This window comes from Pan troglodytes, chromosome 8, assembly GCF_028858775.2.
Source record: "Pan troglodytes isolate AG18354 chromosome 8, NHGRI_mPanTro3-v2.0_pri, whole genome shotgun sequence".
Taxonomy (NCBI): domain Eukaryota; kingdom Metazoa; phylum Chordata; class Mammalia; order Primates; family Hominidae; genus Pan; species Pan troglodytes.
Window position 1 is genome coordinate 114,913,315 of NC_072406.2, and position 25,577 is coordinate 114,938,891.

Below are 25,577 nucleotides of genomic sequence, written 5' to 3' on the forward strand. Positions count from 1 at the left end.
ATTATTTCAGTTCCACATCTAGAGGGGTTAAGTGCTTAGCACAGTGCCTGGCATATAGTAAGTGCTCAATAAATGTTAGTAATGTTATATTATAATTAAATTATCTGTGTCATAAGACATTCAGCACATTCAAAAGATAACTCACCTAGCATGTTTTTAATAAGCCTTGGATGGCAGAGGCCCCTTACCCTTTGCTAGTCACCCATCTGCTCCTGATCTGAGTCAAGGTGAAGCTTGGTTTGTGTTTCCAGACCACCTCCAGCCACACTAGAGACAACAGAGATTTCTAACCCCCTAGCAAAAGACCCTACATAGTGCATTTGGAAGGTTAGGAGGAAGAAAAGTAGTTAAGAAGTCTGAAGTTAGGGACCCTGGCCCTGAGGCCTGTGGGACTTGGATGAAGGACACACTCTAAGCAAGAACATGAGACTCGTGTGCATGTGGAAGTGGGTCCATTCCAGGCAGAAGTTATTTTTTGGCATCTACCACGTTTGCCTAATTCTCTGCCTTAACTCCCAACAGGCGTGAAGTCCTTGCCTACGAAGCAGCTTTAGGGGCTCTCAGATTTCAAGAAGCTAGGTTAGGCCCTTCCCAAACTGCCCCTCTCTCTCTGCAGAATTGCTCGCAGCTGTCTCTCCTCTGCTCACAACCAAGAGCTGTAGCCATCACTTGTTGGGTGCTCTGGGGTGGGAAGAGACAATGCAAATGTTCAGTGGGAGCTTTGCAGTCTGCCTAGAACAATGACCAGTGCAGTAATTTCTCCTTCCTACCTCCCCATTTTAGGGTTTTTGCCAAACTATTTACTACCTCCTTATGAGGAAGTGGTGAACCGACCTCCAACTCCTCCCCCACCATACAGTGCCTTCCAGCTACAGCAGCAGCAGCTGCTGCCTCCACAGTGTGGCCCTGCAGGTGGCAGTCCCCCGGGCATCGATCCCACCAGGGGATCCCAGGGGGCACAGAGAAGCCCCTTGTCTGGGCCCAGCAGAAGCAGCACAAGACCCCCAAGCATCGCTGACCCTGAGCCCTCTGACCTACCAGTTGACCGAGCAGCCACCAAAGCCCCAGGGATGGAGCCCAGTGGCTCTGTGGCTGGCTTGGGGGAGCTGGACCCCGGGGCCTTCCTGGACAAAGATGCAGAATGTAGGGAGGAGCTGCTGAAAGATGACAGCTCTGAACACGGCGCACCCGACAGCAAAGAGAAGACGCCTGGGAGACATCGCCGCTTCACAGGTGACTCGGGCATTGAAGTGTGTGTGTGCAACCGGGGCCACCATGATGATGACCTCAAAGAGTTCAACACACTCATCGATGATGCTCTGGATGGGCCCCTGGACTTCTGCGACAGCTGCCATGTGCGGCCCCCTGGTGACGAGGAGGAAGGCCTCTGTCAGCCCTCTGAGGAGCAGGCTCGAGAGCCTGGGCACCCGCACCTGCCACGGCCGCCCGCATGCCTGCTGCTGAACACCATCAACGAGCAGGACTCTCCCAACTCCCAGAGCAGCAGCTCCCCCAGCTAGAGCAGGTCCTGCCAGCACCCAGCAACTTGGCAAAGCAACCAGGGTAGGAGAGAACCACGAGAGAAGCATTAAGTGACTTTCAAAGACTTTCAGAGTACAGCCACTTGGTTCCTTTTTGTTTGTTTTCCTTCTCCTCTCCTGCATTTTCCTCCATCTCCAGGTACAGTTCGGGGTGTGGATGCCTCTTCCTCCACAAGGGCACAGTGTTGTGGAGGGCTAAGTTGGTTCTGTGACTCATTCCTCATACCCTAACTCCATCTCCTTTCTTTAAAGTCAAATCTCACCTACCTGTTTGGGTCAGAGAGATGTGTTTTAAAAGCCCCCAAGGAAGGAGGCTGGGACTGTGCCCTGACATGATTCTTGGTGATGGAATAGGTTTGTGCTCTGATTCTAGTTTAAGAGAACGTTGCTGTGTCTCAGTCCAGGAGAGGCAGCCCATCTTGGCCCTGGATGAAGAAGGAAACCCACAGAGGCCCAGGGCTTGTCATTGGGCTGCCAGTGTCTGCCAAGCCAGCATTGAGCTAATCCTGTGGGAGGATGAGAGCTACTGGGCCGTTGTATGATAGGTTGGTAGGGGCTTGTTGATCTGTCAAATTCCAGGTGACAAGATCTATGCACCCCATGCGTCCTTGAGGGGCCTCTTCCCCGCAGGCTCTGGCTGGCCGCAGGCTGGTTCTGGTGTGAAAGGTTATACTGCCTTTTCTTTGTTTGTTTTTTTCTCTAAAAACAAACAGCAAAAGACAGCTGAAAACAAGAACTTCACCGGTGGGCAGGCAAGAATTCTCTTCTGGAAAATGACGTTTGTGGCTCTTTCCCAAGTTGGCCTTCAAAGAGCCTGCCTGCCGTTGAGCCAGAAGATGTCTCGTGTGAAGGCTGGGGTGGAGGCTGTCTTGGAACCTCTGTGAGCAGGAGGCCCTAAGCCGCAGCAGTGGATAGAGGTGCAGCTCTCTGCCTCTCTGCCCTTTGGTCTGTGTTCACAGGTGACCCGTGTCAGCCTGCATCGCAAGCACACACCCTGCGGGCCTTCACATCTCACTGTTCCGTATGAGGAAACAGACAGCGGACTGAGGAAGCGATGGCCCCAGAGAAAGGGCCCTTGTAGCCTGGCTCTCACACAGTATTTTATCTTTGATTCTGAATAAATATTTTTTGTGGGTTTTTTCTTTTTTTTTTGGTGGCGGTTGTTTGTTTTAAACTGACCACTTGGAAGAAATACCTTGGTTATCTGTGGTTTTCATGCCTTGTCCCTGCCTCTACCCCCACCCCTTTTGAGTCGGGTGACTCATTTTTCTGTGTAGAGACTCGGTGGCCCAGGCAGGAGGTGAAAGCAGCCATCCGGAAGGCCCTGGGGACCCTTGTGCCTGTTGCTCGGCTTCAGGTCACCAGCTGAGCTGCGATAGGAAAATCTGAATGGAGGCAGCAAACAGCCAAAACAAACATTCCCCACCCAGCCTTGTGCATATGAAGTCTTTCTTCCCCCAACTCTTGAACGATGATGATATTCAGACGAAGCATTGATGTTATGGAAGAAAGAAAGAAACAAACAAAAAATATATATATATGTCCAAAAACAGACAAATCCAAGGATGTGAGGTAAACGAGTGTCTGCATTTAGATTCCACAAAACCAAAATCCATGTTGAACAAAGTTAAGTCCGTACACAGTGACTTTTTGGGTGAGCCGTGTGTGTCTGTCTGTTGTGTGTGAGCCTCAAGCCCTGTTTTCCTGTGAAGATACTTTGAGTGGCAGCCATTCTCCCCACGTGAACCACACGTCTGGAGCACAGACAGGCCTCTCAAGGTCATTGATCTTACGCATTTACTGTTTACCGAACAAATGTCTGACTGTGTACTCGGGTGTACTCCGCAGCATTGTCGACTGCAGTCCCCTGTGTTTGCCAGAGATACTGTGCTCGAAGTAGAGGTTTTACTCTACTCATCACTGCGATTTGCACATTGCTCCGTGGACACTCGGAGGCCTGCGTTCTGTTCCCTATAAATGGAAGCGTGCTCTGAGCCTGTCTGCCTCCCTTGGCTGCTGCTGGTCCTCAGTACCAGCCCCCGGGGGTGTCCACAACCACTTGGGACAGAAGAAGGTGGAATTTCAGACGGAAGCTTGATTGGGTCTTCAATGACAGGCTTGGACTAGCTGTGGCCCAGACATCGGCCCTGCCCAGAATTGCCAGGAGGAAGCTTTGCAGGCTCTAGAGGAGCCGCAGGGCCTGCCTCCCTCTGGTGAGTCCAACAGGCACAAGCAAGCTGGCGTGTGGCCAGAGGTAGCCGGAGTGTGTCACAGCCCCTCAGATGCCTTTCCTTCCACCTTTTTTTTATTTTTTAAGAATCCCAAATAACTCACTGAAGTGTCTCAAAGGCGAACAAGTTTTATCAAAATGAATCCTTTTTCAGTTAACAGATCAAATGGATGAGTTCTGAGCCTCTCAAGTTCCTTTCCCCAGTTAGAGTGGGGAACTGGGCAAGTGTTAACTGTGGGACTCACTGCAGCGTCCTATCCTAAAGGCACGAGAAGACGGAAATGCAACCTGCGGAGCTGGGCTTGGTTCCCAGGTCACAGTTTGGCCCCCGCTACAGGATGCTGCCCTGCTCAGAGAGAGATTTAATAGGGAGCTGAAGGAATCGTTAGGGGGCCAGGGAGATGTGACTGAGGCTGGCTTTCCACGTGAATGAGACGGGGTTGGTGGAGGGTTTGGTGCTACAGCCAGTCAGAAGATTTGCAAATGCGAACACATTCCTGTGTGAGGCACGTTACCCTTTGTCAGTTATTGTGAATATGTGTATTTTAAGCAATAAGATTCAGCTGGTCAGACTTTTCTGGGCAGTCTCAGTGACGCATTTCCTGTGCTGTGATTGTTCTGAAGACAGAGTGGCTCTAACCACTGTGAGAAGCCCAAATAAAAATTGATCCCAAAAATGCTACTGCTCTTTCTTGCTGCACTTTGTTCCCTCTTCTTCTTCCTCAGTCTTCAGGAAATTGCACCTCAAGATCCTAAACCACAAGCACTTTTCTCCACACAGAGACTGAGAGGTTGTCACACAGTCATTGAGGATAGAGCCCTGGGCCAAAGAGAAACCACAGGGCCAAGGGCAGCTGGACAGTGCTGCTGGGTCCACACTCTGTTCTGAGGAGTCCTCCCCTCTCTCTGTCAGGGTGTGTTCCTGATGTTTGGAATACTTTGGAAAGTCCCACAAACAGGCTAAAATCAGATCCCGAGAAAGCAGAGACAAGTTTTGTCAGATACCCTGTTGCTAAAACATGGCTTTTTTTTGAGACACAGTCTCACTCTGCCGCCCAGGCTGGAGTGCAGTGGCGTGATCTTGGCTCACGCAGCCTCTACCTCCCAGGTTCAAGTGATTCTCCTGCCTCAGCCTCCTGAGTAGCTGGGATTATAGGTGCCCACCACCACGCCCGGCTAATTTTTGTATTTTTAGTAGAGACGAGGTTTCACCATGTTGGCCAGGCTGGTCTCAAATCTCCTGACCTCAGGTGATCCGTCTGCCTTGAGCTCCCAAAGTGCTGAGATAACAGGCCAGCCACCCTGGCCTGGGATTATAGGCATGAGCCACTGTGCCCAGCTATTTTTTTATTTTTATTTTTTAAATAACAGAGACGGGCTGGGCGAGGTGGCTCACGCCTGTAATCCCAGCATTTTGGGAGGCCAAGCTAGGCAGATGACTTGAGCTCAGGAGTTTGAGACCAGTCTGGGTAACATGGCAAAACACCATCTCTACAAAAAATACAAAACTTGGCTGGGTGTGGTGCTGTGTGCCTGTGGTCCCAGCTATGTGGGAGGCTGAGGTGGGAGGATGGCTTGAGCCCAGGAAGTGGAGGCTGTAGTGAGCTGAGATCACACCACTGCACTCCAGCCTGGGCAACAGAGCGAGACCCTGTATCAAAAAAAAAAAAAAGAAAAAGAAAAAAACTATATATATATATATAGAGAGAGAGAGAGAGAGAGAGAGCGAGATAGGGTCTGACTGTGTTGCCCAGGCTGGGCTCAAGTGATCCTATAGAGTCTAACTATGTTGCCCAGGCTGGGCTCAAGTGATCGTACTGGCTTGGTTTCCCAAAGTGCTGGGATTACAGGTGTAAGTCACTGTGCCCGGCCAAAACATGGCATTTAAAAGAAAGCAAGCACTCTGAGAGATCTTTTTTGTTGATATGATAGACATGGGGGTATATGCTTGGCCTTGGAATTTAACACACAGTATAATGTATCGAGTTGCCCACTTTCTGCCCAGCACTGTGTCAGAGGCTCAGGATAATGTCAAAGACATAGAAGATGAGGCCTCTGCCCTCCAGAACTTACAGTCAGAAAGACAAAACATGGCCGAGCATGGTGGCTCATGCCTGTAATCCCAGCACTTTGGGAGGCTGAGGCGGGTGGATTACCTGAGGTTAGGAGTTCGAGACCAGCCTGACCAACATGGAGAAACCCCGTCTCTACTAAAAATATTAAAAAATTAGCCAGGTGTGGTGGCATGCGACTGTAATCCCAGCTACTTGGGAGGCTGAGGCAGGAGAATCGCTTTAACTCGGGAAGTGGAGGTTGTGGTGAGCTGAGATTGCACCATTGTGCTCCAGCCTGGACAACAAGAGCGAAACTCCATCTCAAAAAAAAAAAAAGAAAGAAAACATACTTGTGTGAAATAGTTAATTAACAATATAAGTTAAGTTTGAGATGAAGTGAATGGTACAGATTTGGAGCTTTTCAGGGAATAGTGGGAGGTAGTTTGAGGTCTTGAATGCCAAGCAAGAGGTCTCGGAGCTGATTTTAGGTAGTGAGGAAGCCACCAGTGTGCCAGAATCTGTCATTGTGGGCCAATGATTCTTTCCTAATACAAGGAGAGTTCCTTTGTTCATTTCACCATCTGCTTAAGACTGACCTCTTAGGTGTAAGTCCTTTTTTTTTTTTTTTTTTTTTTTGAGATGGAGTCTCGCTCTGTCGCCCAGGCTGGAGTGGTGCAGTCATGCCATCTTTGCTCAGTGCAACCTCCACCTCCCGAGTTCAAGTGATTCTTCTGCCTCAGCCTCCCAAGTAGCTGGGATTACAGGTGCCTGCCACGATGCCCAGCTTATTTTTGTATTTTTAGTAAGGATGGGGTTTCACCATGTTGCCCAGACTGGTCTCGAACTCCTGGCCTCAAGTGATCCACCTGCCTCAGCCTCCCAAAGTCCTGGGATTACAGGCGTGAACCACTGTGCCTGGCCAGATATAAGTCCTTGTTTGAAGAACAGCTTGCTACTTCTCTGCCCAGGGAGGACACCCCTACCCAGCAAGACTGCAGATGGGCAAAGCAAGGTAGTACACATCCTAGGAACCCTCCAGGAAGGGGTTCCTGCCTCCATAAGTGGAGTGCTCACTGGTGGGCTGGCACCCAGGGGGTGCTGGCAAGTGAGTGTTGTCCTCCCTAGGCCCTGGCTTGCCCAGCAGTCAGCCCTGTTTTTTCTGAAGGCCAGTTTTAGCCAGACATGCCCCCACCCCTGTCTTTGACCCTCTGGCAGAGGACATTCCTGGCCTCTCGGTGACACTAGTGGAGTGGTTGCTGACTTGTTCTTTCTAAACTGTTGGGTTCCTTCAGGCAACCCCAGTAGGGCCATGCTAGCATCTAGAGACAGTTCTGTTCTAAAACCACGGGAAAGAACTGGGAGTATATCATTCTTGCCTTCTTTGAGCTAATATCTGAGTGGCACAAAAACAAAATGGTGTAACTCTTAGGGGCTGGTTGCCAGAGGCTGTGCATGTACCCTGGGTGCCCAGGTCTAGAGGGGACACCATGCCATTGAACCCCAGGCTGGTGGGTCACTGAGTTCCTCATTTCTGTAATGAAGTATGACGTTGTCTCTGTTGCCCCATGTGACCAAGTGCAGATGGTGACAGTACCAATGCCCAGAACTGCAAAACAGAGTTCTTTTGGTGAACAAGAATTTCAAGAAACTCCACATTCTTCAGTTTCCTGTTTTCAGCCAGGGGCAAAAACCAGGGTTTGACTCAGAAAAGGAGGGAGAAGTGGGTTTGGTTGGTAGCTTCTTGCTGAACCTGCTGGGAAGGGTTGTGGGTCTTGGGAGGATTTGGGTTCTGGCCTGGGGGCAAGTGTGGCCTCACTGAAGAGCTGAGCCTTTACTGAGCACCTAGCAGGTGCCAAGGCATGAGAATTCAAAGATGCCTTAGGACTGGCTCCTTTTCTTTTTTTGAGACAGAGTCTTGCTCTGGAGTGCAGTGGTGCGATCTCGGCTCACTATAACCTCCGCCTCCCAGGTTCAAGCGATTCTCCTGTCTTAGCCTCCTGAGTAACTGGGATTACAGATGTGCACCACGACGCCTGGCTAATTTTTGTATTTGGGGTAGAGATGGGGTTTCACCATGTTGGCCAGGCTGGTCTCAAACTCCTGACCTCAAGTGATCTGCCTGTCTCAGCCTCCCAAAGTGCTGGGATTACAGGTGTGGAGCCACCACGCCTGGCCCTGGCTCCTCTTTAGAAGAGCTAATGGTATTCTCGAGAGGAAGGCAGGCACATCGGCAGTTTTAGTACCACATGGAAAGCACCACGAAGCATGTGTGCACAGAGGAGAATCTAGCCAAACTAGGGGATTAAGGCAGGCTTCCTGGAGGAGATACCTCTAAATTGAGTTTATCAGGTGAAGAAAGGTGCAAGGGAATTCTAGGCAAATGTTTTTTCTGCAGACTATTGAGTGCTTACTATGTGCCTGGTGCTGAAAAGCACAAAAAAGCATGGGAGGCCTAGAATGGGAGACTCTGCATGGCATGTAGAAAGCTGCAAGCAATTTATCACTGCATTCTGGGAAGTAGCAAGAGATCAAACTGGAGAGAGAAGCAGGTTATTTTATTTTATTTATTTTAATTTAATTTAATTTAATTTAATTTAATTTAATTTAATTTTAATTTTTTGAGATGGGGTCTTGCTCTGTCACCCAGGCTGGAGTGCAGTGGTGCAATCTCGGCTTATGGCAACCTCCGCCCCCCGGGTTGAAGTGATTCTCCTGCCTTAGCCTCCTGAGTAGCTGGGATTATAGGCGCACACCACCATGCCTGGCTAATTTTCATATTTTTAATAGAGATGGGGTTTTGCTATGTTGCCCAGGCTGGTCTCAAACTCCTGAGCTCAAATGATCCTTCTGCCTCAGCCTCCCGAAGTGCTGGGATTACAAGCGTGAGCTACTGCACCTAGCAAAATATTTTAATTTAATTTGTCTTTATTGTTTTGTTGGTTGATGGTTTCCACAATGCCGGTCTTGTGTGAGCATCTTAGCTACATTAAAAAAAAAAAAAATTAGCCTCAGGCCGGGCACGGTGGCTCACACCTGTAATCCCAGCACTTTGGGAGGCTGAGGTGGGCGGATCACCTGAGGTCGGGAGTTCGAGACCAGCCTGACCAATACAGAGAAACCCCGTCTCTACTAAAAATACGAAATTAGCCAGGTGTGGTGGTGCATGCCTGTAGTCCCAGCTACTCAGGAGGCTGAGGCAGGAGAATCGCTTGAACCCGGGGGGCTCAGGTTGCAGTGAGCCGAGATCGCGCCATTGTACTCCAGCCTGGGTAACAAGAGCGAAACTCCATCTCAAAAAAATAAAAAAATGTAGCCTCAAAACAGGTCTCTGAGGTATATAGGCTGCAATTATTCCTGCTTTATTAATGGGATTGTGGCATCCAGAGGACTTAACTAACTTTATAAGATCACATAGCTAATAAGTGGCAGAGCTAGGATTTGAAGCCAGGTCTAATGGCTCCAAGGCCAATGTAATAACCAGAAGGCAGGACAGTGAAGAGCTGTAATGTAGGTACTCACAAGCCACCTGAAGAACTTGTGACTTCTTCCTCTCGCTCTTCTCTTCTCTTTTGGCCCAGGCTGGAGTGCAGTGGCACAATCTCAGCTCACTGCAGCCTCAACTTCCCAGGCTCAAGTGATCTTCCCACTTCATCCTCCCCAAGCAGGTGAGACTACAGGTGCACGCCGTCATGCCCAGCTAATTTCTGTATTTTTTGTAGAGACAGGATTTTGCCATGTTGCCTAGTCTGCTCTTGAACTCCTGGGCTCAAGCGATCCACCTGCCTTGGCCTCCCAAAGTGCTGGGATTACAGGTATGAGCCTTGTAATTTCTTTTCAAAGGTGAGGGAGAACTAGAGAACAATATATTGAGCTAAGAGTAACATGGTGAAAGATGAAACAGACACCATTTCCTCAGGAGCTACCCTATCTCCTCTTGCTCCAGGGGGCAGACCCCCCCACACCCAGCCAGGCTTCACCTCCAAGAGCAATTCAGTGCTAAAATGGCATCACCCCTGGGACAGGTGATGCTGCTTGCCACCAGTATTCGGACCAATGTCAACTTCCAGGGACGGTGTAACCCCTTGGAAACACTGTAAAATTCTCAGGAGTTACAGTTTGGATCTTCTTTGTCTCTTTTCCTTGAAAGAGTGTTTTTGTTCTTCCTCCAAGGTGATGAAAGTACAGCTTTCTGTGTTTGTGAGGGGAGAAGAGGATTTTTGTTTGACCTGAAATTTCTCCTCACTCTGTTTTGTTTGTTTTTGGCTTTTTTTTCTTCCTTTGAGATGGAGTTTTGCTCTTGTCGCCCAGGCTGGAGTGCAGTAGTGCAATCTTGGCTCACTGCAATCTCCGCCTCCCGGGTTCAAGTGATTCTCCTGTCTCAGCCTCTCAAGTAGCTGGGATTACAAGCACCCACCAACACACCCGGCTAATTTTTTGTATTTTTAGTAGAGACGAGGTTTCGCCATGTTGGGCAGGCTGGTCTCGAACTCCTGACCTCAGGTGATCCGCCCGCCTCGGCCTCCCAAAGTGCTGAGATTATGGGCATGAGCCACCACACCTGGCCTCTCCTTACTCTGTTATAAGCCTGTTCCTCACCATAGCTTCAGATTCCCTTCATTTCATGTTTTTTCACCAAGAAGGCTCAAGAAACCCAATCCCACAGAAACTGTGACAGAACACCTGTGCTGGAGCTGTGAGTTTGTCTTTGGGTTCTCCACCCGCTGCCCGGCAGTCCGTCAGCCCTGGCCCTGCGGGGACGGAGTGGGCAGGTGGCAGGCCAGGGGCTGTAGTGGGCCCTGCGGGGATGGAACGGGGAGGGTGGGTTCCCCAGGGTTCCATCCTGCGGAGGGACTCATCTGCACACACCCGCTCCCCCTCCTGACCAAACTGGTGGCTTTTGGGGAGGTTTGTATAAAACCCTGTGAAGGACTCATTTCGTGGGTTTGGATATAGACAACAACGAGAAACCCAATATTTATCAAGGCACTAAATGTATTTCATAGGTTCACATTTCATCCTCACAGTAACGCTATGACACAAACATCCCAGTTCCCTACCACCCGCCCCCGCCATATTACAGATGGGAAAACCAAGGCTTAAGGCCACCTAAGGTGTCCATGGCCACGCAGTCTGTAAATGACAACACTGGGAGGATTTGTCTCTGCAACCTGACTTCGAGTCATTTGCATTCCCGTCTGTGTGGGACTCTCCTGCCCACACACTCTTTTCTGCCTCTCATCCTCACCAGAGCCTCGGAAGATGGGCAGCGCAGGTGTTAGGTTCCCCCACATTATCCATGGGGAAATTGAGGCTCAGGAAGTTAGTGATGGGCCTAAGATCCAGGGCCAGGAAACGGGAGCTGGGGCAGAGCACCGGGGTGGTCTGGGTCCAATTTATCCATTGCGCTTCCCACCCCACTGCACGGCCTCTGTGACTGGATCCCCACCCTCCAGAGAAGGGCGCTAACATCTACGAGTGTGACTGCAGAGAGGGCTCCTCATTTGCCTCAGGTTTTGTGGCCACCAGAGGCTGATAGAACATTCACTCACTCTCACCCTCCCACAATAGGGAAGGATTTCCCTCCTGTCAACAAGGAGACTCAGGGGAACTGCTTTTCTTTCTTTTTTCTTTTTCTTTTTTTTTTTTTTTGAGACAAGTTCTTGCTATGTCACCCAGGCTGGAGTGCAGTGGCGCACTCACTGCCAGCCTTGACCTCCTGGGTTCAATGTGATCCTCGCACTTCAGCCTCCCAAGTAACTGGGACCAGCTGGGACCACAGGTATGTGCCACTACACCTGGCTAATTTTTTGTATTTTTTTGTAGTGATGGGGTTTTACCATGTTGCCCAGCTGGTCTGAAACTCCAGAGCTCAAGAGATCCACCCACCTTGACTTCCCAAAGTGGTGGGATTACAAAGTGCTGGTGTGGTGAGCCACTGTCCCCAGCCCAGGAACTCCTTTTCGTTTTTTGTTTGTCTGTTTTGAGACGGAGTCTTGTTCTGTCGCACAGGCTGGAGTGCAGTGGCACAATCTCGGCTCACTGCAACCTCCACCTAGTTCTAGTGATTCTCCTGCCTCAGCCTCCCGAGTAGCTGGGACTACAGGCGCACGCCACCACACCCTGCTAATTTTTGTATTTTTAGTAGAGACGGGGTTTCACCAAGTTGGCCAGGCTGGTCTCAAACTCCTGACCTCAGGTGATCCACCTGCCTCGGCCTCCCAAAGTGCTGAGATTACAGGCATGAGCCACTTCGCCCAGCCGGGAACTGCTTTTCTTTAAGACAAGCGTGGCCCATTTCTCCTGGGAGGGTTGGCTCTTAATAGCTCACTAGAACTGATTTTTAAATTTTCAGGAATTTTATGAGCTGTTTATATGAAACAGCCAATTTAAAAAACTTAAACCTACAATTGAGTTATATTAAAAACAAAGGTAATAGATACTCAAAACTGATCATTTCCTAGTTATTTTACTACATGTTACTGTTATCTGTGCCCTTGAGGTTATTTACATTTACCTATCAGTATGGTGGAAATACTACATAATGGCATTTACTATGTAATAATAACAACGGTAAAGAACATATAATGCTACTATGTGTCTCTTTCCAACCCTGTTTACTGGCATCACATTGGTAGCTTAAAATTGGTCACGTTGGGAGTATCTACACCACAGTAATCAGCAAACATTACAAATCAAGGCTATTCCGCACACCCCCGCCCCTCCCAGACCTGGTTGTTAAACATTTATTTATCATCACACCACTGGTTAAGGACAGTCTGAGGCTCAGACGGTTAACTGTGGGGTCTTGGCAAAGACCTTCCAGTTTTGTCAAAGATCTGGGCTTCCTTCTGCATAAGGAGATAGAATTTATTTACTATCATTGGGCCAATTAACCAAGTGATTTAGAGCATTTGATTCAGTCCTCTTGAGGTAGGAGGCGGGGCTCGGACATGGAACCAAATTAAGGACTAGCTAAAACAGGTAGGGGGGCAGAAGCAGCTTTCCATGACATGCCTGCCAGTGTGCCATGTCAGTTTACCATTGCCATGGCAAAACCTAGGAGTTACCATCCCTTTTCGTGGCAACGACCTGATGACCTGGAAGTTACTACCCTCATCCTGGAAATCTCTGCATAATCCACCCCTTAATTTGCATATAATTAAAAGTAGATGTCCATATGAGTGCAGCCCTGCCCCTGCGTTGCTGTTCTGGGCACACTGCCTCTGGGTAGCCCTGCTCCACAAGGAGCAGTACCTCTGCTGCTCTGTGCACTGCTGCTTGCTGGCTACCACCACCAGCTTGCCCTGGAATTCTTTCTGGGTGAAGCCAAGAACCCTCCTGGGCTAAGCCCCAATTTTAGGGCTTGCCTGTCCTGCATCACTCTTGTTTGTCTACCCTTCTATTTGTCAGGTGCTGATATGCAGGATAAAGAACATGAGAAGGCTCAGTCTTGAACTCCAGAGGTACAGGAGGTGGACAGTGTCCGTGGGGGGCCCCACCCATTTCAAGTCCAGGCAGATGCTCAGATGCCAAGGTTCAGTTTAGGTTCAGTACCAAGGAACAGAAGCTGAGTGCTGAAGAGGGATGGTCATGGTGGACTCAGGAGTCATAAAAAATGTGTCTGAGCCTCAAGGTGGGTGGGTTTAGATCAGTGGTGAAAAGGCCTTCCAGACAGGGGAGAGCACAGTTTGGGCAGGAGTCAAAGTTCATAAAGTCATTTTCTAAAAGGTCACTCAGCTTGCCTGAAAGGTACTCTCCCAGCCAAATATCCCAAGAGCCCTTCTGCATGACCACAGGGGACAGGTGGGAAAGCATGGCTGGCTCCCCACCATGCACCATTGAAATCTTGAGTTCTGGTCCCAGCCCTGCTGCTACATAGCTGTGTGATCTGGGGCAAGTCATACCCTATCCCCAGCCCACACAATGGCCCTCAGTTTCCTTCAAAATGAAGGTTTAGACAGGACACAGTGGCTCACATCTGTAATCCTAGAATTTTGGGAGGCCAAGGCAGAAGGATCACTAGGGGCCATGAGTTTGAGACTAGCCTGGGCAACATAATAAGATCCCCATCTCTTCAAAAAACTTAAAAATTAGCCAGAGTGGTGGCACACACCTGTAGTCCCAGCTACCCAGGAAGCTGAGGCAGGAAGCTCTCTTGAGCCCAGGCGTTCCAGACTGCAATGAGCCATGATTGCACCACTGCACTCCAGCCTGGGTGACAGAGTGAGACCCTGTCTCAAAAAAAAAATGAAGTCCATAGGAGAGCTTGTGGGCAGCTGACCCCAGCCCCCCATCATAAGCAGCCTAGGAGAGATGCTGACACCACAGTGAGCCCAAGGGAAAGGCTATACTGGAGTTTGTCCCTTCCCTCTCCCGGTTCCTCTGCCCCCATCAGCTGGGTGCTGGATTGAGTCAAGCTATCCTCAGCTCAAAGCAGAGGGGAATAAGATTGGCTGGAGGAAAGTTAAGTATTTCAGATTTGCTCAGAATTTGAAAGGCTTTTTTTTTTTTTTTTTTTTTTTGAGACGGCGTCTCTCTCACTCACTCTGTCACCCAGTTGGAGTGCAGTGGCACAATCTCGGCTCACTGCAACTTCCACCTCCTGGGTTCAAGCGATTCTCCCACCTCAGCCTCCTGAGTAGCTGGAACTAGAGGTGTGCGCCAACATGCCCAGCTAGAGACGAGGTTTCACCATGTTGGCCAGGCTGGTCTCAGATTCCTGAGCTCAAGCGTTGTGCCCACCTTGGCCTCCCATAGTGTTGGGATTACAGGTGTGAGCCACTGTGCTTGGCCTGAAAGGCATTTTGTAGACTAGTGATGAAGAGATAAGCAATTAGCAGAAGATCTGTGTCCTCTGTGGAAGTGGTGGGTGGGTTTAACTGGGATGGAAAACATCGCAAGTTTGCAAGAATCTCACACAATGTCACTTGAGGACTCTGGGGGGGTGCGTGGCAGTGTGTACAAGATTCACCTGGATAGCCTGTAAAATGCAGATTTCCAGGCCCTGCTCCCAGAGTGTACTCAATGCATGAAAGATAGGGACCAGAGTCTGTGTTTTTAAGTAAGTTTCTCAGATGAGTCTGGCTCAAGGGGTCTGTGAGCCACACTTTGACAGATACTGACCTGGTGCATATTACATCTATCTATATCTGTTTGTCTGTCTATAGGTTCCCATATATCTTCATCTCTTTCTCTCTCTCACTCTGCCCGCCAACACACATATGCACTCTTTCATTCTCCAACTATTGAACCAGAACATTGAATGGCAGGAAAGTGAAAGACTAATCCTTCTTCTTTCTTTCTTTTTCTTTAGAGATTGGGTCTTGCTCTAGGATGCAGTGCAGTGGCGCGATCTCAGATCACTGCAGCCTCGGCCTCCTGGGGTCCAGCAATCCTCCCACCTCAACCTCCTGAGTAGCTGAGACTACAGGTATGCCACCATGCCTGGGTAATTTTTTTTTTTTTTTGAGACAGAGTCTTGCTCTGTCGCCCACGCTGGAGTACAGTGGCGCGATCTCTGCTCACTGCAAGCTCCGCCTCCCAGGTTCACGCCATTCTCCTGCCTCAGCCTCCTGATTAGCTGGGACTACAGGCGCCTGCCAGCACGCCCGGCTAATTTTTTGTATCATTAGTAGAGACAGGGTTTCATCGTGTTAGCCAGGATGGTCTCGATCTCCTGATCTTGTGATCTGCCTGCCTCGGACTCCCAAAGTGCTGAGATTACAGGCATGAGCCACCGCACCCGGCCAATTTTTTTTTTAAGTGTTGTAGAAACAGGGCCTCACTCTGTTGCCCAGGCTGCTCTCGAACTCCTGGGCTCAAGGGATCCTCCTGCCTAGGCCCCCCAAAGTGCTGGAATTCCAGGCATAAGCCACCACACTTGGCCTCCTACAGGCTCTTTAGCAAAGTCCCAGGGTAAATGGCAGATGAAGGCCAAGACCGAGTTAGGGAATAGTAGGGAATGGTCCACTGCCACCTGATTAACAAAGCTCCTTATAAGGAAGAAGGTAGTGTTGTAATTGAAAACCTTGTCTCGCTCCCTATAGGGACGTCTTCTCTCTAAGACTTAGCTAGGCAGGGTATCAGCCATGCCCTGCTGACGTCCTTCTGTCTAGTCAGAGGGGAAGGACTGGGTTGTTGATGACCTGACCCTGGTCTGGCTGGCACCAGGGAGTTGGGGATGGGGCCTCTCTCTAGGCTAAAAGGGTCAGTTTCTTCCGGGATGTCTCAGGACATTCATTTGCAGACTGGCCAATGACCAAGGTTTAAATATACCAGTTTCCAGATATAAAGGAGTCAGGGCTTCATTTTCTAGTGAGGAAGCTTTCTTTTTTTTTTTTTTTTTTGAGACGGAGTCTCGCACTGTTGCCCAGGCTGGAGTGCAGTGGCGCCATCTCAGCTCACTGCAAGCTCCCCCTCCCGGGTTCATGCCATTCTCCTGCCTCAGCCTCCCGAGTAGCTAGGACTATAGGTGCCCGCCACCACGCCCGGCTAATTTTTTGTATTTTTAGTAGAGACGGGGTTTCACCGTGTTAGCCAGGACGGTCTCGATCTCCTGACCTCGTGATCTGCCCGCCTCGGTCTCCCAAAGTGCTGGGATTACAGGCGTGAGCCACCGCACCCAGCCCTAGTGAGGAAGCTTTTACAGACTTCCTGGGGTTTTTGAGTGGGGAGAAGGAGGTGGAACCCAGGCACTGCTGCAGAAGACAGCTGTAGAAGCCCTTACCTGGCAGTGTTTACCCCAGGGAAGGGTGAGGAAAGGGGGACACACCAGTCTTGGTCTTTGCAGACCAAGACAGAGGGATGGCAACAGCAGGTCCAGTCTGTGGGTCACATACCCTCCCCCAAGGTTGAACCTGTGAGGTAACATGCAGTGAAGCCTATTTGGATCAAAACAAACAACACTTTTGCCCTACTTTCTTTTTCTTTTCTTTTTTTCTTTTTTTTTGAGACAGTCTTGAACTGTTGCCCAGGCTGGAGTGCAGTGGCGCGATCTCTGCTCACTGCAAGCTCCGCCTCCGGGGTTCACGCCATTCTCCTGCCTCAGCCTCCCGAGTAGCTGGGACTACAGGTGCCTGCCACCACGCCCGAGTAATTTTTTGTATTTTTAGTAGAGATGGGGTTTTGCCATGTTGGGCAGGCTAGTCTAGAACTCCACACCTCAGGCGATCCACCCATCTCGGACTCCCAAAGTGCTGGAATTACAGGCATGAGCCACCACGCCCGGCCTGCCCTACTTTCAAAATATAAACTCAGGCCAGGCTCGGTGGCTCACACCTGTAGTCCTGGCACTTTGGGAGGCTGAGGTGGGATCACTTGAGGTCAGGAGTTCGAGACCAGCCTGGCCAACATGGCGAAACCCCATCTCTAGTAAAAATAAAAAAATTATCCAGGCACCTGTAATTCCAGCTACTTGGGAGACTGAGGCAGCAGAATCGCTCAAGGGAGGTGGAGGTTGTAGTGAGCTGAGAGTGTGCCATTGCAGTCCAGCCTGTGTGAAAGAGCAAGAGTATGTCTCAAAAAAAAAAACACACACACACACACACACACACACACACACACAAACAAACAGAAAACAAAAGATAAACTCAATCCTACCACTTTTCACTGTTTCCACTGCTGTGGCCATGGTTTAACTCATCAACATCTGGCTTTCCTGGACCAGCACAACAGCCTCCTTCCTAACTGTTCTCCTGCTCCCACTCCCATCCCTTAGCAGAACATTCTCCACACAGCAACTACGGCGATCTTTTAGAAATACAAACCAGCTGGGCACAGCGGCTTATGCCTATAATCCAAACACTTTGGGAGGCTGAGGTGGGAGAAGTGCTTGAGCTTAGGAGTTTGAGACCAGCCTAGAAAACACAGCAAAACCCCATCTCTACAAAAAGTAAAACATTAGTCAGGCCTGGTGATGTGTGCCTGTAGTCCTAGTTACTTGGGATGCTGAGGTGGGAGGATCACTTGAGCCTGGGAGGTTGAGGCTGCAGTGAGCCATGATTGTGCCACTGCAATCAGCCTGGCAACAGAGTGAGACCATGTCACTCAAAAAACAGAACAAAAAACAACAACAAAAAAACCCAAACAAAACAAAACAAAAAACAGGCTAGACACTGTGGCTCATGTCTATAATCCCAGCACTTTGGGAGGCCGAGATGGGTGGATCACCTGAGGTCAGGAGTTCGAGACCAGCCTGACCAACATGGCAAAACCTCATCTCTACTAAAAATACAAAATTAGCTGGGCATGGTGGCACACGCCTGCAATCCCAGCTATTCGGGAGGCTGAGGCAGGAGAATCACTTGAACTCAGGAGGCAGGGGTTGCAGTGAGCCAAGATCGTGCCATTGCACTCCAGCCAGGGCAACAAGAGTGAAACTCCTTCTCAAACAAAAACAAAAACAAAAAAACAGATTGTTCCACTTACATACTTAAAATCCTCCAGTGACTTCCTGTCATAATTAGAATAAAACCCAACCTCCCTCCTGGCCTCCTGTAATCCCAGCTACAGTGGGAACGGACCACTATGTCCACTCTGACCTCATCAGGGCCCACTCTCCCCTTCACTGGCCATGCTGACCTCTCCCACCTGGAGGCCTTTTTACCTGCTTCTCTCTCAGCATGCAACACTTTTCCTGACCCCTTGTTCAAAGCAGCCACCCACTGCCTCTGCCATTTTCTCATCACATCACACAAATTGTGATTGACTTCAAAGCACTTACGAGTCTCTGAACTTATTCACTTGTTAGCCCTCACTAGAATGTAAGCTTCAGAGACCACGGAGCTCGAGTGTCCTGAGAAAGTGAATGGCACATAGTAGGTGCTCAATAAAATCGGTGTTGAAAGAATGAGTGAGCAAATGAATACATAAATGAACTACTCAGGGACCTTATGGAAAAACAAAAACTGTTTATGCACATCACTGGCATTGCCACAGGCTGAAAAAGAAGGCGGAGTGGGTTGGGAGTAGGGAAGAATGGCGGAGAAGGGTGGGGGGTTGTATCTCTAAATCTGTGTTGTGGGGCCACATAGGGTGGACAGGGGCTGTGAGTTACAGCCTTTAGGTGCTACCCTCAGCCTGGGCTTCCCTCCAGGCCTGGCGCACCTTGATCTTCACTTTGAAAGAGTCGATCAGAAAGACCACCTTGGGGATGCCTTCCAGGGAGGGCAGCTGTCCATCATCTGGCACCTCCAGGTCGAACCTCTGCAGCAGCCAGGCCATGATGAGGAAGAGCTCCTGGCGGGCCAGGATCTCACCTATACAGGAGCGAGGTCCTGCTCCGAAGGGCAAATAGCTTACTGACGGTGAGATGAGCTGGGTCCCCGCTGGATTCAAGAAACGCTCTGCAGGCAAGGAGTGGCATCAGCCAGGGGTTAGGGCAGGAGGGAGGAGAGGTATGTTTCTGCCCTGGTTGAGGGGGAGACATGGCCCTGCCCAGGGAACCCTGATCTGAGGATGTAGCCTTATTATGGGGGAACCCCCGCCTGGGGAGAGATACAGCCCTGCTTTCAGGTAGCCCTTAACGGCACAGAGGAAATGAAATATTCAGGAAGGATGGAAAAGAGGTGGAATTAACCTATGAAAATAGCACCATCCGAGGGGAGAAGGGACAGACTTAATGGCAGACAGAGGCGTAGAGGGCTTCTTGGAGGGTGAATTTGCAGTTGGTTGGAAGAAGAGCGTGGGAAACCCAGCTGTGAAGAGTTTGGGTAAGTCTATGGCAGGATGAGGGTGTCAACAGGTCCGTATAGTTGGAGCCAAGAGTTTTCTAGCAGCAAGCTTGGGAGAGGTGAAGGGGTACTGGGGTGGTGGAGCAGAGTCCAGGCTCGCTGTGTGGCCCAGGGCGCAGGACAGGACAGACTCACCAGGCATGAACTGATCCGGCTGGTGCCACTCCTTCTCATTGTGATGCAGCGCCCACAGATTGATGATAACTTGTGTGCCCTTGTCCACAGCAAACTCACCGATGCTGCTCCAGAGTGGAAGAGGAAAAGTGGGTCTGGGACTTCGTACTCCCTTCCTTGCTCAGCCTCATGCCCCCTCATTCTTCCGCCGTGAGGAAAATGCCCTTTACTCCCTCATTCCCACTCACTCATGTTTTCCTCAGCTTCTGCCAGATCAAATCTAAATCCAGCCCTTCTCCATCCCTTCCCTCCTAACAGGCGCTTCTGTCTGAACACCTGTGTCTGTGGACTTTGGTGTCTGGCAGTGTATGTGGGTGTGCGTTTGGAGCTGCAGCGCATGTTATGTGCGTGCTGCAGCTGGTTGGAACATGGAGCTCCCAGCCTTTCATCCCAGACCACATGTCTCTGAGGGCAGCAGGAAGCTCCTCTGGGAAGTCAGGCAGATCTGTGGATGAGTCAGTGCGTGTCTGTAGGTGGTAGAGACATGGAGCCACGGGGCTGGGGGCAGGATGATTTTTATATCTAATTAATTAATTATTTATTTATTTTGAGACAGAGTCTCGCTCTGTCACCCAGGCTGGAGTGCAGTGGTGCAATCTTGGCTCACTGCAACCTCCGCCGCCTTGGTTCAAGTGATTCTCCTGCCTCAGCCTCCTGAGTAGCTGGGACTACAGGCACGCGCCACGATGCATGGCTAATTTTTGTATTTTTAGTAGAGACAGGGTTTCACCATATTGGTCAGGCTGGTCTTGAACCCCTGACCTCATGATCCACCCGCCTCGACCTCCCAAAGTGTTGGGATTACAGGTGTGAGCCACCGTGCCCGGCCGGCAGGATGATTTTTAGTAGTTGATGGTTGACTGACTTTAGGTTGGCCAGCAGGGGCCGGGGGTAGGGGGAGCCAGGTGGGCTGGCAAGCAGTGTCGAATGCATCATGGGGCTAGATGTCGCTGGGAGGGCAGGCACACCTGGAGTCAACGTTGGCCTTGTGGGGGATGAGCATAGGGGCCACGGGCCTGAGGCGAAGCACCTCTCGGATGGTGGCCTCCAGAAGGAGGAGACGGTTACGGTCACTGATAGTTGGTGTGCGGCTGAAACCCACATTCTGGTCAATCTCCTCGTAGAGCTTCTTCTTCACCTGAAGACCAGAGTAGGTTGGAGGTGACTAGTGTGTGTAAGCCCAGGAGAAGCAAGGGCTTAGAGAAGAATCCAACTGTGACATCGAGAAGAGCCTGTCCAGTCCCTTCCCAGTAGTGGCTCTGGGGCCCAGGCCCGGCTTCCAGAAGATGGGGCAGCTCTACTCTGGGGTCAAAGCCAACTACTGCTTGGGTAAGGAGCAGGGCAGGCCTAGTCTTCCTGCACAGAAAGCCTGAGAGAATTGGCTCTCCCTTTCTCTGGAGCCCAGAGATTGGGCTGGCTGGGGTCTAGGATCAATGAGGGGGAAGCACACCTGAGGATTGTGCAGCAGGAAGGCCAGGGTCCATTTAACCACAGAGGTGGTGGTCTCCACGCCAGCCCCAAAGATGTCCCCTATGGTGGTGAGAATGTGGTTATCTGAAAGCAGCTCTGAGTCTTGATCTGGGCCAGCATTGCCATTATCTGAGTTCATCTTGGCTTGCATCAGTGTGTCCAGCATGTTGGTGATAGAGTCACTCCGGAATTTCTCCTGGGTTGGGTGAGGTTGGGAGACATTAATAAGGAAGGAGCCCCATCTGTGACACTCCTGCCATACTTCTGTCCCTGACTAGAGATAACAAGGCTCCTTCCACTTGGAAGTAGAGCAAGTCTGGGCAGGACCTACGAACTTGTGGAGGTAGGAGGCAGCCCCGGGCCCTCTTTAAATTTGGTGGAGAGGTTAGGTCTCTTCTAGGATCCTCTTCAGTTCCTCACTTTTCGATCCCAACTCCTTGAGTCAGTTTTTTTTTTTTTTTTTTTTTGAGACAGAATCTTGGTGCAATGCCCAGGCTGGAGTGCAATGGCATGATCTCAGCTCACTGCAACCTCTGCTTCTCGGGTTCAAGTGAGTCTCCTGCCTCAGCCTCCCAAATAGCTGGGATTATAGGCATGCGCCACCGTGCCCGGCTAATTTTGTATTTTTAGTAGAGACAGAGTTTCTCCATGTTGGTCAGGCTGGTCTCGAACTCCCAACCTCAGGTGATCTGCCCACCTTGGCCTCCCAAAATGTTGGGATTACAGGTGTGAGCCATCTTGCCTGGCCTAGTTTTTGTATTTTTAGTAGAGACGGGGTTTCACCATATTGGCCAGGCTGGTCTCGAACTCCTGACCTCAATTGATCTGCCCACCTCGGCCTCCCAAAGTGTTGGGATTACAGGCGTGAGCCACCGCGCCCAGCCCTTAAGTCAGTTTTTATTGTACACCTACTATGTGCCAGGTTCTCTGCTTGGTTTTGAAGCTTCTACAGTGTGTAGAATGGACCCCACCCTGCTCTTGTGATTACTTTTAGCCTAACTCATATTCTCTTCTGCTCTATCACCTACCTTGTAATTTTCAAGTATTTTATTCAGCAGATCATTTCGTATTTTAACATGGCTCTTTAATTTTTCCAGGGTTTTGTTGGGGAAAATCTGGGAAATAAAAAGAAATGTTAAATCCACCCTTCTTCCATTTTGCTTCTCCAGCTGCCAGAGTCTCTCCTGGAGGCGGATCTTAGCTTTCTGTCTCTGGAAGTTCCTACTCCACCCCTGACCTTCAGCCAGAATGGAAGGCAAGATGGGGACACAGAACGGGTTTATCATGACGACGAAGACAATTCTAAACAAGGGAGGAGGGCCTGGTCTCCACCTCTCCTTCCCCATTCAATCAAACATCAAGCGCTGACTCTGCTATGTGTCCAGCCCTTAGGAGTGAGAGAGACATGAGCCTGAAGGCTCAGACAAGCTCCTTAACCCCGCTAAGCCTGCTTCTCACCTGCACAATGGGGATAATAAAACCTACTTCCAAGGGGAATTCAGCGATGAATGCGTATAGAATGCTTAGTACTGGCACATGGTAATTGGAAAAGAAATGAAGGTCATTATCTGGAGTACTAAGGTGCATAATTAAAAGGCTAAATCTATCTCTGCAGAGAAATGGCAAAGGTTTTAAGTGGCAGAGGAGGTAGAGGTGGCGGAGGTAATCAGGAAAAAGATGGGTCATTGCGGCTGGAGCAGGGAAGTAAAAAGGAAGGAAGATTGGGGACACTGTCAGGGTCTACTAGAACCTGAAGGCAGGGTGTGGTATCATCTCACCTTCAACCAGGGGACTAGGTCCACCAGGCTGTCTTTGCTCAGGTTGTCTATGATGCCTTCATTGTAATTCTGTATAATATTCAACTCAGGGTCCCCATTCTTGTAGGAGGTATTGAAGCAGATCAAGGAGATGACATTGGTTACCGCCACGAAGACAGGAAAGGAGATGTCTATGGACTGTCCGTTGTGGGTGGCCAGCATATCACACAATGTACTGATTTCCTGACAAACTGAAGGGAGAGGGGGCATGAGGGTGGGAAATGAATCAGCACCCTTACCCCCTCTCTGTACCAGTTGCCTCTTAACAGGAGCGGGGGACAGATAGCAGATGGCCACTAGATGGCAGCAGTAGCCAAGAAAAGGCATTGCGCTCTAGTCCTAACCCTTACCCCTGCCCAACCCTCCTCTCCCTCCAGCAGCTCCTGTGGGATCCAGCCCCAGCCCCAGGGGCCAGCCTGGCACTCACTGATCTTCTCCAGCTTCTGATCGCCGTCCTTGAACAGGGCAAAGGTGGCCATTGCCAGCCTTCGATGCAGCTGCCAGTGTGCGCCAGAGTCAGCGAAGGCGATACCCTTACGGTTGTTGGACGCGATGTCTAGAGTTGCCTTTAGAGAGCAGGCAAGGCTGTAGGAATCACACACCATCCACCCCACTCTTGCCCTTACACCTCTGGTCCCTGCTTTCCTTCCTGGAGGAGAAGGCAGGTACCTGGCATGCTGACTCCCATGTGGGCACAGCCCCACTGCACTCCACCATGACTGCAAGGACTTGGTAGGACAGACCCTAAGGCCTCCTACTCCCAATTCCTTCAGAAATACAGTAGATCAAGGAGAAAGAAAGAACCCTTAATTAGAATGCAGCAGCATTGGGGTTCTGTTCGCTGACAGGGTGCCCTCTGGGCTTCTTTTTGCTCATCAGTTTCTGACCACAGGAAGGCAACTCTGGATGGGATAAACTCTCTAAACTATGCCTGTCCAGAGGATAGGGAGCAGGTGGCTTGTAGAGGCTGAGGACTGCACAGATCTCTGCTTTTCCCTGAGCCCTTAGCTGAGCTAAAGGCACAGCTCACCTCACTCAGGTTTACCCTTCCATTGCACGCCTGCATACCCAGCCACAAGCCCACATTTGGAGAGTGCATATGTTTTGTCTACCCAGTCTGGACTTGGGCCGAGCCGCCTCCTCCTAGAGGTGCCCCCAAAAGCATAAGGGTCCAAAGCCTCCCTTTTCCATTTCCTGACCCCGAAGATCCACATGACTAGCCTTCTCCATCTTCTCTGTCCCCGGGAGGAAGCCAGCAGAGGTGGGAGCTAGGTAGTTGGTCAGCAGACCTGGCTGATTGGTCCATGGAAAAATAAACCAACCCTTGGCTTGAGCAAAGCTGAGAGGCTGGCAGGGCACAGTGGCTTACGCCTATAATCCCAGCACTTTGGGAGGCTAAGGTGGGAGGATCACGAGGTCAGGAGATCGAGACCATCCTGGCTAACATGGTGAAACGCCATCTCTACTAAAAATACAAAAAATTAGCGGGCATGGTGGCATGCTCCTGTAGTCCCAGGTACTCAGGAGGCTGAGGCAGGAGAATCACTTGAACCTGGGAGGCAGAGGTTGCAGTGAGCTGAGATTGGCCACTGCACTCCAGGCTAGGTGACAGAGAGAGACTCTGTCTCAAAAAAAAAAAAAAAAAAAAAAAAAATGCTGAGAGGCTGGGGGCCCTGCTGAGAGGGAGGCTCATCAGCAACCCTGAAATGTCATTGTAGAAAACTGCCCCTGTGAGCCTGAGTAGCTGGAAATAGCACCAGGAAAGCAGCAATCCCAGCCTGCAATAGCCAGGCTAATTCTCCCCAGCAGCTTTCATGGAGACAGTAGTCACTGCCCCCATTTTCCATGAAAAGTAACATGAATCCTGGCTGTATAAGGGGCACTTACTGCGCTGGGTGCTAGGCTAAGTGCTGTACATGCACCTTCTCAGTCCATTAGAGAAGTCTAGGCCCAGAGAGAGGAGTGGAGTGAGGACTCCTTGACCCCTCAGACCACTGTGGTCCTCCCATCCCACCTCCTGGGCAGCCTGGTAGAGGAGACATTCCTTTAATTCTTCCTGCCTAATTTAGAGGCTGGGTGGGGGTCTGAAGGTTCACTCCCTTCACATCATCCCACTAGTCTACTTTGGGAAGAATTACAGGTTGTTGGAGCTGGAAGCCCCATTCTAGGCATGGTCTGAAGACCTGAACAATCCCAGGGGGTGGTGAAGGGGGCAGGGAGGAGATGGGCACCACTTACCATTTGAGGCCGCCCAGAGAAGTCCTTGCCCTTCTTAATAAGCACCTCCTTGGCCAGCTGGTGGTGGCCGACAATCACTGTAGTCTTGGTGCCCATACGAACGGAATAGATGGGGCCATATTTTTCCTGCAGCTTGAAGAAGTTGTTATGCATATGGCCATGTCTGGGGAGGAATGGCAGGCTGCCCACCAGGGGCAGGGACAGGAGGCTCTTGGGGTACTTGGCACCAGGGCACCTTCTCTTGGGCCAAAACAAATAAGCTAGTGTAAGCAGCAAGAGAGCCACGAGCTCCCACATGGTGGCTGGGTGCTGGCAGGCAAGAT

General features: G+C 50.4%; 2 protein-coding genes and 1 long non-coding RNA gene across 6 annotated transcripts in view; 2 read left to right on the top strand and 1 right to left on the bottom strand.

The window, feature by feature from the left end:
• Window positions 1-4,448, top strand: part of WBP1L (WW domain binding protein 1 like) — a 75,202-nt gene extending 70,754 nt beyond the window's left edge. For all 4 annotated transcript variants that reach the window (XM_016919256.4, XM_016919255.4, XM_016919257.4 and 1 more), the window contains exon 4: window positions 784-4,448. In XM_016919256.4, coding sequence (XP_016774745.3) covers window positions 784-1,520 — 737 coding nt within the window. In that variant the 3' untranslated portion in view covers window positions 1,521-4,448. The remainder of the gene's footprint in view (window positions 1-783) is intronic.
• Window positions 4,449-13,216: 8,768 nt separating this feature from the next.
• On the top strand, window positions 13,217-22,700 carry LOC107966825 (uncharacterized). The gene is made up of 6 exons (XR_002938254.3): window positions 13,217-13,288; window positions 15,139-15,255; window positions 18,919-19,129; window positions 19,781-19,818; window positions 20,854-21,058; window positions 22,369-22,700. It is a non-coding gene; the product is annotated as an uncharacterized LOC107966825 (long non-coding RNA).
• CYP17A1 (cytochrome P450 family 17 subfamily A member 1) lies at window positions 18,885-25,551 on the bottom strand. Its single transcript, NM_001009052.1, is given in 8 exon segments — window positions 18,885-19,168; window positions 19,691-19,794; window positions 20,698-20,867; window positions 21,180-21,395; window positions 22,228-22,314; window positions 22,978-23,207; window positions 23,444-23,582; window positions 25,255-25,551. Coding segments are annotated over 8 exon segments (1,527 nt in total).
• Between the last annotated feature and the right edge of the window lie 26 nt (window positions 25,552-25,577).